General features: G+C 40.8%; 1 protein-coding gene across 3 annotated transcripts in view; it reads left to right on the top strand.

Annotated features, from left to right (window-relative positions):
• adamts6 (ADAM metallopeptidase with thrombospondin type 1 motif 6) overlaps positions 1–13,572 on the top strand; it is a 76,427-nt gene extending 62,855 nt beyond the window's left edge. For 2 of the 3 annotated variants that reach the window (XM_023338554.1, XM_023338553.1), the window contains exons 22-26: positions 673–859; positions 3,516–3,720; positions 3,798–3,974; positions 8,424–8,580; positions 10,925–13,572. In XM_023338554.1, coding sequence (XP_023194322.1) covers positions 673–859; positions 3,516–3,720; positions 3,798–3,974; positions 8,424–8,580; positions 10,925–11,034 — 836 coding nt within the window. In that variant the 3' untranslated portion in view covers positions 11,035–13,572. The remainder of the gene's footprint in view (positions 1–672; positions 860–3,515; positions 3,721–3,797; positions 3,975–8,423; positions 8,581–10,924) is intronic. The other variant, XM_023338555.1, reaches the window with a different exon arrangement.
• The last annotated feature ends 907 nt before the right edge of the window (positions 13,573–14,479 follow it).

Raw genomic sequence — 14,479 nt, 5'->3', positions numbered from 1 at the left:
GAGCCAAATGTATGCGTCTTCTGACCGTACGGGGATTTAAATCAGCAAAATGGGGTTTAATCATTCTCCCTTTTGTTAGGACTAGATCAAGGAATCACTAAGTCACTAAGTATGTCACTGAACCAATAGTATGTCCAAAACAAACACTTTTGACACATTACAACTGAAACTGTTTAACCACAAGGCCTGGGCTATTCATCTTAACTGTGTTTCACTCAGAACCCAGATGGATAGACTTCCTATTCTTCACACACACACACACACGCCCGCCCCAGCACGCCCGCCCACACACACACACACACGCATACAACCATATCTCATTACATCTGCCAGACAAGTCTAACGCCGGATATGTCCCTTGAGGGTCCAAACAGACCCAGCACAGGTTAGTGTGCCACTCACACACACACACGCATGCACGCCCCTTCACACAGCGGACGGTGCGACACCGATACGGTAGCCCTCGCTTTCTCTGGCAGGAGCCAAAGTAAAGAGCTCCCTGCTCTGTAAAAACCATCTGCCAACATATCCCGCAAAGAATTGTGAATTTACATGTCTGGATCTGCTGCAGAACGCAAACAATACCCAAACACGGCGCCTGGCGTGTATCTGAAGGGCCGACTTGCTGTATTGATCTTTGTTTTGTTGGGGGTGTCTTTCTCCCAATTGCAGGCTCCCAGAAGCAGGAGGTGGTGTGTAAGAGGCTCGACGACAACTCGGTGGTGCAGAACAGCTACTGTGAGCCAGACAGCAAACCGCCAGAGAACCGGAGAGACTGCAACCCCGAGCCGTGTCCTCCAGAGTCCGTAACGTTTGAGCTTGTAATGTCAGCTGGTTGGGTTTGGGTCACATACACAAGGTGCCAATAACTACTATTGGTTTTAACTGTCAGATTGTCAACATGATGTGCTAAATTTTAAATGTATGGGTGATATATAAAGTAAATGGGATTCAATGTTTTGCAACTAATTGTCAACACAACAACCAGATAACAAGGTCCAGGATTTCACGTTTCATAGGTCAGTAAAAAACGTTAATCAAAAACAAAGAGCGAGGGAGAGGGAACTAGTTCAGTTATACTAACTTGAATTTGATAACTTGACATGACTTGACTTACTGTTGTCGACAAAACAACGTGCAGCGACACTAAACTGCTTCGAACAAATAAAAAACACGAGCAATGATGAAGCATCAAAGACATGAGAAATGATCCCATGTTTTGCCTGCTACATTTTATTTTAATCAATTGACACCCCTAATAAAAACGTCTTTTTTTTCACAATTAATTAGTCATGGTTAATTCACAGCTACGCTGCAATTAATCAGACAAAAATTTGTAATCGTTTGACAGCCCTGGTCAGTTTACGAGTGAGTTTTGTCTCTGCTGTAGTCTTTTATTTGAGAATGTCAATGAGTTCACTGGACCCCGGTTGCCTTCAGATTTACCAGATCTCGACCCAATAGAGTGCCTCTGGGATGCGGCGGCTAAGTGGAAGATTTGCATCAGGAATGTGCGGCCAACAAATCTGTTGCAACTATGTGATGTCATCATGTTGATATGGACCAAAATTGTCGGAGAAATGTTTCTGACACCTTGTCCAATCTGCAATACAAAGAACGAAGGCAGCTCTGAAGGCAAAAGGCTTGGAAGATGCGACTACTAAAGTGGAGGATGAGTGCATTCGTTCATTATCCGCAGTTGTGTTCGCCGGACTCGGACGTGCCGCGTCGCATCTATTTTGAGTAAAGCTGCGGTGTTGCATTTCTGTGCTGAGTTATGGCGCACACATGACATTTGTTTCTGCTAAGGAAGGCAAACAAACCCTCACCGAGTCAGGAGAGGCCTGCTAAAGAAGACCATAAACATCCTTGTTTTAGAATCGCCAGGTTTTATGGGCTCTGTTAATGAAAGCTGACACAGATGTTTGACCAAGTTGTTAATTCTGTATACATTCCAGCAGATGATGTAATATCTCATTGGCTGAAAATGTTTGGAGGGCTGTTGTTTTATGATAATTTTTTTAGTGTGTAGACAGAGTTGAGCAGGAATGTCATATTTTCTCCAGGCCAAAAGCAGCTTTCTGGTTTGCGATATGACGCACCGGACACTAAAATACGCTCATTGTTAGCTGGCTGCCAAGTAGCCACGATCGGCTTACTGACATCATTCATGTCGATGTGCTTACATACGGCCAACAAGGTCCTAATTAGTGTTGAACATTTTTTTCTAGATAAGTTTTAATACGTCTTTACTTTCAGTAGTTACTGTAGCTAGCTGTTGAGATTCTAGGCGTATGTAACTTACACTTGATAAGACTTGCTATGCTTGCCAACCTTCTTATGTCTCTTTAAAAAAAAACAACTTTTTATACAGATGAAGTTACACACTTTTAAATGACTGTTGTTACCCTGATAAATTAATCTTACACTTTTGAGAACAGGTGCAAGGCAAGTCAGGTTTATCAAGAATGCCTGGGCATCGAGTCAGGGCACAATAAAGATAAATGAAAATTACACAAAATGTCTTCTTCATGCGTCATACTTCCATTTCTTTAATTGGATTTCTGACCGGACAAGAGGTCATCCTCCATCAGGAGAGAAAAGTTCTCCTCTGACGCTGCCTCTGCTGCCTTGTGGTGTTCCACAAGGCTCATTTCTTGTTCCCCTGTTGTTTTCTTTTTACATCCTTTTATTAGCCGGCATCTTTCAGTTTTTTTTACTGATATTTTCCCCTATGTCTACGTGGATGACATACAAATGTAGGTTAGTGACTGGCTCTGTTAAAACTGTCTTGTTTTTTTTTTGTTTTTTTTTTTAAACTTTATTTTTGATCAGATTTTTATACATGGCAAAATACAGCCACAACACAAAAAAGGAGAGGAAATAATGGTAATAATAAAATAAAAAAAAAAAAATCACAACAAGTACAATGAACTGCATACAGAACTGAAAGGTCACCAAGGGAGGGGGACAGCAATACTACACACAAAATAAAATTAAATTACAGACAGAATTCAGGTGAACAGGTTACAATGTATGAAGAGATCCATGAAGAGTCAAACAGGAGAGAGTTTCTTTGCATAGTTACCAAGTCCTGCAAAACTTTACAAAACTGTCTTGTTTTAAACGCCAACAAAACAGAGACGCTGCTCAAAGCTGCTGAAGATTTACATCTTAAAATCAAGCAGGCGTTTGTTTCCTTTTGCTCATCAGCTTACTCTGTTGTATCAAATTTGATCTGTTTGATTCTACTATGTTTTATGACTCGCACATTATTCAGAGAATACAGCAATAAGTGGCCTTACTGAGAATTTTGTTTTTACCAGATTTGAAGTAACTTTTGGAGATACTAGCAGGTAGCTTTTTCCACTGATTATAGTTTTTACAGGAAAAGTTGATTGCCCAAAAAGTAAAAACTTTTGTTAGGTATTATTATACAAGTTTTTGTTGTTGTAATTTTCCTGTTTTTCTTTTTTTTTCAGCATCTCAGTAATCTTCTGTCTTTTCTCGGTCAGGTGGTTTATCGGTGACTGGTCAGAGTGTGGACAGACTTGTGATGGTGGGACTCGGACCAGGACCGTCCTGTGCATCAGGAAGATTGGCCCCACTGAGGAGGAGACGCTGGAAGACACCTTCTGCCTGACTCACCGACCCATTGAAAGAGAGTCCTGCAACAACCAGTCGTGCCCGCCGAAGTGGGTAACTCTGGAATGGTCAGAGGTAAGACGACGTTTTCTAGTTTCTTGAAGCTAACTGCACTGTTGGGATCTTCATATCGTTTTGTTCTCGCCCCTCAGTGCACGCCAAAGTGTGGCCCCGGCTTCAAGCACCGCATCGTCCTGTGCAAGAGCAACGACCTGACCAAAACCTTCCCGCCCACCACCTGCCCGAACCACAACAAGCCTCCGGTCCGAATGCGCTGCAGCTCGGGACGCTGCCCTCCTCCTCGCTGGATCCCTGGGGATTGGGGACAGGTACGACTGGAGCGGGGTTGCTAGATTGACCCAATAGGGCTTCTTTTGGGGGAAAAATCCCCAACAAAACTGTTTTGGGGCTGATTGTAGAAATGTTGGCTGCCTTTCACAAAGTGTTCAGAGGAAAATTCTTTCAAAATAGTTGACATCCTACGACACAAAAGCACAAAGCTTTTCATAAAATTGTGTGTTGTCGCATTTATTTTGAAATGTCCAGAATCTGTTGAAGGTGGAACGTAGGAAATGAATGGCGAGGGACATTTCTAAGTTAGCATTTAAAACAAAATGACTTCCTTTAAACCTCCCTGAATATAAAAACCTGGAAGGCAGATAATCTTCACACATGTTCGGTTTGATACAATTAAACATTTTGTTGAAAACGTGTACAGTGGCGGTTGACACGCGCTATATGGGCAGTTGCCCAGGGTGGCATCAGAAAGGGGGCGGGGAAGCCTAGAACTGCAAAATGAAATATATCTCATCTGTCAGGTGTCCCCGAGACAGGTTTGCTATTACTTTCTAAGTTTCCCTTAGTAGATTTTGAGTACTGAAAGACTCCATTACCTGCTTTCTGCTACAAAAAACAAAACACAGATAATTATTTGCATTTTAATTGGTTGGAGTGCATCAGAAGGAGGGGCCTACCATTCCTGCAAGAAACATAACTGCATTCATATTCATATTTCAAGCTTACAAAGTTAGTCATATTGATTAATTGTGATTAATCTGATTAATTTTTTATAGATAATAATATCAGGTTAACTGGTTGCTTTAGAAGTATAGAAAATTAATGTATGTCCCAGATATGCACATAATAAAATAAAGGTTTGTCGTGTGTGAGAAAAAGCATAAATATGTAGCTTAGAGTAAAAACTCTAAAACATAGCATCCTGTTTAATATTTTTAAGCAATGTTTGAAACAAAAACATGGTAGTTTTTGTATAATTTACACCTGAATGTTGCACAGTGAGCTCCTGTGACACGTATTTGTGCGTGTGTGGGGGTGTGTGTGTGTGTGTGTGTGTGCGGGTGTGTGTGTGTGTGTGTGCGCGCAGCGATCTAAGCGTTCCAGCAGGCCTGTGTGTGATTGTTGGCAGTAATATCCTCCTGGCTGTTTGAAGTTTATCTCTGCCTCGGAGCAGGACTCTCTGTCACTTCCAGGAACACGGTTTGGACGGAGAGACACAGAGGAGTAGCATTCTTGAGCTCACCCTGACATGACTGAGTGCGTCCTGAAAAAAAAATCTGCTGAACACATTACAGCACAGCTGATTCACACGGGCGAGAAGAGGCCAAAAAGTTGTGCGTCACACATAGCTGTATGTGCAAAAAAAAAAAAAAAAAAGTATGGCACGATATTTTTTTGCAGGATTCATCTGTAATTTAAAGTGAAAGTGGTATTTTTAAACGCCGTGTCCGCCTTGTCATGATGTCATGATTCAGATGGGTTTGTTGCAGCAGCTTTTATCCTTGCATGGGTAGAAAAGAGAGGTTGAAAGTCTGAGGGCAAGAGGTCAGGAGTTCAAATCCCACATACGTTGCACCACTGACGCATGCCGTCTGTCAGGGCCGGCCATAATAAAGACGCTCTAATTGGGAAGGGATGACATGCGAGGCCGCTGATCTGGCACAGGGAGATGAAATCTTTGAAGGTGACAGGAAGAAGGATGTTAGCTCACGCTGCACAGCCGCAGCCAAACCTGCTCTGCAGAACTTCGCCGCTTCAGTTTTTGTGCTCACAGATCGTTCATTTTTATTTTGATTCAGCTTCTTTTTTTTTTATTGAGGAAAAAATGATTGGGATGAAAAATTTCTTTATTTTGCTGATTAAAACAAATGCAGGTAAAATACACATCCACCTTTACATTCAGCGTTACTTTATTAAAGTAAGTTTGGCAAAACACCCAGATCATATAAAAACATTCGATGAGATCCCTGATGTTTACGGAGGATGATTAGGGCCACAGCAAAACATTTTTAAAAATCTGACTTTTTTCTCAGAATTCTGACTTCAAATCTGAGGGGGGAAAAAAAAAATTCAATTAATTTTTAAAATGCATTTAATTTTTTTAAAACGAATTCTGACTTCAATTTTGAGAAAAAAAAAGTCAGAATTTTTTTTAGTTTAAAGCCAGAATTCTGAAGAAAATTCTGAATTTTTTTCAATTAACTTTTTTTTAAAAAATATTGATTATGACCTTAATATCCAAACAGAAAAAGAATCACTTTTTTTTAATCAGACCCTCTAAATAAAATGTAAATGCGTAGAGTCAGAGAACACAACACCGGTGATACTTTTCGCCCACAGGTGTGTGTTGTTCAACCTCAGCTGCTTCATTGTTGGAAAATGTTGTTTACTGCAGTAAAGTCAGAGGTGAGCTGGCACCTCCCGTCTTTGTGTTTTTATTAGCCGTTGTTTGTTTCTCTGTTTCTTTTAAGGACTTTAATGGGCCAAACATCAGTTTTTATTACAACTGGCACATTGACATAGTCCAAAAAAAAACACTTTAGGTCACATCCCACCAAAACATTCTTTAGTTACCTCCAGAAGATCAGCGTCAGAGTCAGCTTGACCCGCATGCCGGCAGAGTTTGCTCGTTTTAATAAAACATTTCATTCTTCTGGGAATCCGTCCCGATTAATAATATTTATTAGATGCGTGTGTGTTGCTTTTTTTAATACAAGAGATTCTTTCCAGGGTGGAAAGATCTCACAACATGTAACTTTGAAACAAAGGTTACAAAAAAACATAAAGATGTGATTGTCCATCAGCAAGGGGCATCTCTTCACATGCGTACACTCTTTTGTTTTTCTGGATGGATGTTTTAACAGCTTGTCTTGGTAGACTGGGAACCAAGTTTGAACAGTTCCTGCAACCTGCCATCGTTTAGATTAAAGGAAACTGGTGGAGGTGTTCAGATACTCTCACGAAAACCAGCAAAAATCCATCTGACCATAAACTGCAGCTTATGGAGTCTTCCTGTAGACCAGTGGTGTGAATCTTTAGATCCTCCAAAGAACTCCTAATAACTTGTCTACAGTGTTCACTAAAACTAAGTCATTCAAAAGCTAGTTTTAGCATCTACATTAAGCAATATCTGCATAGAATAAAGTCAATAAAGTAGACCACAAACTACTTTATTTTTCCCACAAATATGGGATGTTCCATTCAAAGGAAAGTATTCTTTGTTTGTTTGTCACAGTTTAATATTTATCTGTGTTCTAAAACCTAAATAGAAAACTTTAGTTTAAAAATTTTCAAGCTTTAAATTGGTTTTGCGGCTCAATGTACACTCACTAGGAGGAAAGGCGAAGGTGGCTAATAGGTGGGAAAGGTTGTTGACCTCTGACCTAGACCGAAAAGAGGCTGAACAAGGAGGAAGACCTCATTCCAAAAGGGCCAAAAGCCTTCTGATATAAAGCTTTACGGTCAGAGGAGACATCATTTGGAGTTATCTGTCCACAAGTGGTCATATTATGCTTGGAAGAGTCAATATGAGGCTTCCACACCTCAGAAGACGTGGTGGTGGCAGCTTCATGTTGTGGGGCTACCAGTGGTACTAGTGCATTGCAATAAAGGGATAGGTTAGTAATTGTTCAACTTCATCTCAGATCAACAATTACAAGGTTGAAAGTTGGACACGTTTCCTTCAACTGGACAATGGACTATACCAATTTCGCTTAGAGCACTTACCAGATTTCCAGGCAGATGTATGTCTCTAGCATGTTGCAGACAAAAAGTGCAACTTGTTAAGGGGCTTTTAATCAAATACTAGCTGAGGTTTATGTGTATATCTAGGCCTGAATGTAGTAGTTTTACCTTGTGTGGCTTGGGAAAAATTCAAACGTATGCACCCAGTTCTCATTTTTAAAATAATAGAAATTATTTTATGACTGACTGGTCAGTCCTACAAATGAAAAGTTAAATTAAATCATTCTTAGTTGAAACACCTATGTCGAGAACAGTGGTGAACAAAGTACTCAACTCTAGTACTTGAGTAAAAGTATTGATACTCATGGTCAAATCTTATTCCACCACAAGTAAGAGTTGGTCAGTCAAAGGTTTATTCAAGTTTAAAGTACTGGAGTACTTACTTTTGAAAATCCTTCCAAATCCCAGGTGTACTGGGCGACTGTGATTGGTTCCCTTTCTCGCGAGGAGCACAGCGTGTGGCCAATTGCATTTCAGTAAAGAGAAACAGCAACACTGGACTACAAATCTAGCCAAAACGAAGTAACGCCAAACTTCCTAGAAATGCAGTGGAGTCGAAAGTCATAAGTTCCCCAAAATAAATACTCAAGTAAAAATACTCAAAAAATGCACTTAAGCAAATGTACTCGGTTACAGTCCACCACTGGACGACAGCATGTAACCCTAAGCATTGTGTCAAAAGTCCTGGAACTCTTTACCACCATCGTTGATGTTACTCTGCGATGACTCTGTTTCAGTGTTCAGCTCAGTGCGGCCTGGGTCAGCAGATGAGGACGGTCACCTGCCTGTCCTACACTGGACAGATGTCCAATGAGTGTCCAGATTCCCTCCGGCCCGCCACCATGCAGCAGTGTGAGAGCAAGTGCGACGCCATCCCAAACTCCAACAGCGACGGTAAGACCGTTAGACGAGAAAGTTTAAGGCATCGGGCGCACGGAAGAAGAATAAAAGCTTTCGGTCACCAAACGGCTCTCTGCCCAAGCACCGAGCAGAAAGGGTTATAAACCATCTCTGTCTTCAACTTCACAGTTCTGCTGTGACCCAAACACTCCTGGATGACACACACCTATACACTTTGCCAGCTACATTAATCTTTCCAGTGATGCTGGCTCGTGGTCAAAGCGAAACAGCTCAAGCCTCCATATACACTTACACATGATGGATGGCTATTCGGATGCGTACAGAGGGGGCTTTCGATTAGGCCGAATGGAAAACGTGAGCAGCCTTTACAGGCTGGCTAATGGGATTAGCTTTAGGCTAATTGTTCCTTTACGGAGAGCAGTGAGGCAACGTCTCGTTTCATTTGGCTCTGAGGAGGCAGGGGCCAAAGCCTAATAAGGGAAGACACTCTGATCGTGATAAGGCATTTAGAGCACTGCCTGTCTGGCATCCAGCAGGAGTTGTATGTGTGTATGTGTGTGTGTAACCCAGAAATGGCAGTCCGCCCAGTTAGTGAGCAAGGCCAGGATCTGTCTCAGTCCTAGTTTCTGTATCCAAGTGTAGCTGCAGAGTTTTGTTCTGTTGAGGCCCCTGCTCCACATAAACTAGCTGTAATTTAAGTGTTAAACCTGTTAATTTCACTAATCTATGATCAATAGAAGAACATTCTCTAAGCCCAAGTACACCTGCAACAATCAGGGTAAAAAATCTAGATAAAACATGTATCAAATATATATTTTAGTCTATTTAATTCCATTGATTGAATTCTTCCTGCAGCTTTCTTGGAATAACACTTTATGGTAGTTAGCGACCTTAGAGTCAAATTTCAACATAAGCTGATCATAAGATAAAAAAGTAGAGATGCACTAATCAGAGATTTATAGCAAATCTCTGGTTTTGTAAGGTTTTGAGCAGCTGATGCCGAGATTAGCCCATCTTGAGTTGTAGTTTAGCTCATTATAATTACAAAAGAATATTGTTTGCCTTTCCTGGTCAGTAATTGTGTATGTTGGGAGCAGATGTGATGTTCCAACATGTAAGAGGGCACTGGCTTCATAACCGTTTCAAATTAAACACAAAAGAACTTTACTACCATGTAGCACAGTTAGCATGGTTAGCATGGTGTCTCGTAAATTTCCAATTGCAGAGTTGGGCAATTCTGCTCATTCCACAAAAACATTCCCACAGGGGGTGTAGATGAATAATAAACAGCTTCTTTTTTAGCCTAAAACATGATAGATACAAATAAACCCAAATAGCAAATTATCACATGCTGAAGTTTAGCTAGGCTGCCTGTCGTAGCCTAAATGTGGTGTCAACATGCCTCTGGAAGAATAAACACACTTAGTTCTTCATCTGACTTCATCTGAATTCCAAACACCTGTTTGGAATGAAGGTGTTTGGACTTCATTCCAAACACCTTCCTGATACCAAAAGTAGCGTTGTCTGAGTCCTCTTCTTGCTGAACCAATTTCCAAAGCAAAGAGTATTGTTAGTGTGATATTGCAGGTATGCTGCATTTGCTTGGTAAAAAGGTCATATTTTTGAGTTTCTAATCGGCTGGTCAAACTGCATCTCATCCAGTCTCGGTCACCAGTCTATTTCTTTGCCAATCTCTGGATAAAAGACAGAGAACAACAAAGTGGCAGCCTAAATCTAACATCTGGGATAATGTTTTAATAACCAGCTGATGTGGAAACAGAAGATTTTCCAATTATTTCTTGGCCAGTTCTGAAGTAAAGGGTTACTTCATATTCTTTGAAGTGAGGTTTTATGCCGGTATTATCGGTAAAAACTTTACTAGCTGTATAACTTCACTAAAAAGGTCGAGGTTGTTGGACGTCATCAAGGTGGTTTAAGCTAGCAAGCTACTCAGATGTTCGCCGTTTTTGATGACTTTAGCACTTTAATTCAACTGAAAATTTAAATGTTCAGATCAGTGGGATACAACACTGTGTTAGCAGTGTTAACAGCACCATTTTACAGCACCATGTTACTGTGTTTGGTTCTCTTTTGTGTACGTCCAAAGGGCTAGCTAGTTAGCTTGAACTAGCTTCTGAGGATGTACTTGCTTCTCCAACAAGCTCATAGTGACACAGTTTCCCTTTAAGCTTGGACAACCTTCTATGTACTGATATTTCACATCCCTGTCATGCTGACTGAATTATGTCAGCTGTATCTGAAAATCAAAAACACGTGTATGAACACATGCTGGTTAACTATTTAAAAGGCTTACACGCTGATGGAAGCTGTTCCCTCTCAATAACCAAACATTGTTCCTTTTTTTCTCTCTCCCCAGAATGCAAAGATGTAAACAAAGTGGCTTACTGCCCGCTGGTGCTGAAGTTCAAGTTTTGCAGCCGAGGGTACTTCAGACAGATGTGCTGCAAGACCTGCCAGGGGCACTGACCCTGGCGCAAAAGCAACGAGTAGTGATAAAGAACGACATGGTTACAAAGGCAAAGAAGATGGAGGGATAAAGCACTGAGCAGGAGGAAAAGTGGGGAAAAAATAGGAGGGTTGATAAAAGTGCTCAGTTCTCGAGTGTCGGAAGAAGAAGAGACCAGAGCTGCCGCCCGAATGAAAACAAGAAAAGGCCTTCCCTGTTTGTCGGAGCCCTTCGTCCTGGTGGAAATCAAACCACTGCTCAGCCCAAAGCGCTGAAAGAAACTCTTCCTTTTTTTCTTTTTTTTTTTCTCGTATTTTTCGCTTCTGTGAAGTGGAATTTAGAAGATCAACTGTTGGATGATATTATTTTTATTATAATAATAATCGGTGATATCATCGTCAGTCTTCCTGCGTGTTTTGTTGTGGTGTAAATCCGAAGGGCTGGACACATCGCTCCACACACGACGTACCCACAAGACGAACACAAGAAAGAGGGGAGCCGCTCCGTTGGATTCCCGCCTTTGAGAAGGTGCTGGGTTGACGTTTGGCTTTGGTGCACTTTTCCCATGTAAATACTCCAATTTACAGTTCAGACATAGTCGAGAACCCGTGTGTACTGTATATTTATTGTACAACTCCAAACAGAGCGTCCTCGAATGTCTCTGTCAAACAGTAGCTTACTGCCATGGAAGGGAATGTAATGTGATTGAGTTTATAATCAATAACGTTGTGTGCTGGAATGGAATTATACTGTAATCCATGTTAGAATTGTGTATACTGTACGGATTTGTGTATTATAAATGATATTAATCTAAACCCACAAGCTAACACATGGTTATAGAAGCATCCATTACTTCTCGCCCAGACAGGTGCATCAGCTGCACTCAGTAGGGCAGAATTTCACATTAACCCCAGATAGACTGTCTGAATTTGCCTGGACCGCGTGAAACATTCCCAACAAGAAAAGAAGCCTTTTCTCAACTGCTATTCAATCAGAGCACAGCTCACGAGTGAGGGATTCATTTTGAGGAAGCGTTTGAAGCACCTTGTTCGTTTGACTAACGGTATGGATGTTATTGTCTTACGCTGCAAAGAGACTTTGCATGACTTTGGTTAGCATGAATTCAGAATAGCAGACCCAGAGGCCAAAGCTAACACTCTGTCTGAGAGGGGACTGGATGTCACAGAACGTCAGGTGAACATTTAAGCTCTTAATAATTTTCCATTCCGTGGCTAATTATTGGGAAGCTAACGATTATTTAAGTGGGAAAATGAAGGAAGAGGTTGCGCGCCACCAATAATCTTCCTGCGTGAAACACAGTTCCTCTTAAAGTAATCATGTGATAAACATAAAGCGGAGTAAAAAGCAAGAATATTCACTGGGTTCCAGTGAACACACCAGTGTTTTTTACTCAAACATCATTGTGTCAGCCCCTTAGCTGTTAGGGTATGAGTGGCTGACCCTAACAGGTAGCTGCGTCTGGTAAGATATAACAGAACTTAGCTTAAAAAATGTTCAACTATTGCTTTAAGTGGCTCCCTCTTTTCCTTGTCTTTGTCAGAAAGAAAGAAAAAAACATTTCCATTTTTTCTCAGTTTTTACTGGTGTTGTTTTCTTCTTCTTTTTTTTTTTTTTTAGCTTTTTCCTCCTAGTAGCCTCCAAGACTTGGAGCCTTCCCGGGCTTCTGGTGCTATCGACAGGTGCTTCCATTCAAACCCTTCCTCCAGTGTGCTAAAAAGTTAAAGTTTGAGCCAAATAAGACAAGTTGATACACTTGTTAATATCTCTGCTGGTAAATGCTGGTCGTGTTTGATTTATTTTATTTTTTTCTGTTTTCTTTGTACTTGTTTATACCTCACACTGGGAACTTTTGCTATTCAAAAAGGGTAACGGCTGTTCGTCCAATCGACCAAAATGGACGCTTGCCCGGATGTAACAGGATCTTTTCTATCGAAGTGACATTTCTGCCACTTTCACACCCTTTTCCCGGGTGGCGGTACTGGGGGACAAATCTGAGCGCCAACACAGGAAGTGCATGAAGACGTCTCTGAGGCTGTTAACTTGCTGCTGCTACGTTGTTTTTTTTAAAATATTTTTTGGTAGCCACCCTCCATGTGACGATGTCGAACAGTTTTTTATTAGCCGCAGAAGCCTCAGCGAGGACGCTGAGAAGCATTTTCTGCACGGACTGACCCAGCTGTGGGGAAAAGCAGCCATCACAGGCCGAAGATCTGAACTCAGTCTAGCTGGTACTCATTGCTGTGAACCTGGATGTCTGAATGTCACGTTGCTCGTGTCTGTGCCTGAAATCGCGAGAGACATGATAAGCGTCATGTGATTCATTGCATTTATTTTATATTCAGTATTAATGTTGGTAAACTGTTACTACTTTTTTTTTTTTTCCGGATGTTAATAATGTGCTAATTTATTGCTGTGTCTCACATGTACATTTATTTCACTGCATGCAAACTGAAATTAAGCATAGTGAAAAAAGTGCAGTGGTGCAGCTCTTCACCATTTTGTAAGGGTTAGAAACAATAAAGAGCTTTTACAGAGGGGCGTTTGCAAGTGTTTCACATTTTGCCACTTCATATAAGGATTTTATGCAATAAGTTATTACAAAATGGTGTGTCATTAGCTACGTTTACATTAAAAATGTGCGCAAAAGTTAATTAATATTTGGCTAATGTCAAAAAATAAAATTTCGTAATTGTGCCGTCTCCAGACAAGTAAGAAATATAGTTGAACTCACATATGAATAAGTTTGTTCAAGGGATAAGTCATTAAAAATAACGCGGCGTCATCAACCTCCTACCACTTCCTGTCGTCGTCCTAATCTTTTCCGCCACCACTAACAAGGCGTCATGCGACTCGTGTGATGTGAAAAGTGTTCCCATTGCAGTTTTGAGAAATACCCTAATTTTTATACAGCCCAAAAACTTTAAACTCAACCCAGAGCAAAAACTGTTTTATCCAAAAACAGTTTTTCCAAATTTCACTGTTTCCACTGAGCGAATATATTTTTGTAATTTCAATTTGCGCAATTTTTTTTGTAGCTGGAAATGCAGCTATTGTGACATGGTAGGAAAAAGTCAGTTTTTGTTGTAGCTCCAGCTGTATGTTTATGGTTGGTGTGGTGTGAGACGGTCAGTCGCCAGGCCTGGTCTAAGGTGTTTTGCTGCAGCTTACAGATTTTTCTTCAAGAATAGCCACTTCAACAACACAAAATCTTACCAAGTACTTTTTGGTCTGTTTTCTGGTGCAAATATCTTAGTATACTTGAAAGATTATGATACTATAAATGAAACGATCTGTCAATGGAACAAGTACTTTTTCATCAATATTAAGGAATTACTGACTTATAGGGGCTGTAATGTGTTTCCAGCCACACGGTGCAATTTTATAGCACAACTGAGTAACTATATTAACTTCACTTGTTATAAAAATGCTGTAAGTTAAATTTCT

The sequence above is a fragment of the Xiphophorus maculatus genome, chromosome 8, assembly GCF_002775205.1.
Source record: "Xiphophorus maculatus strain JP 163 A chromosome 8, X_maculatus-5.0-male, whole genome shotgun sequence".
NCBI lineage: Eukaryota > Metazoa > Chordata > Actinopteri > Cyprinodontiformes > Poeciliidae > Xiphophorus > Xiphophorus maculatus.
This window is presented reverse-complemented; position numbering and strand designations above follow the sequence as displayed.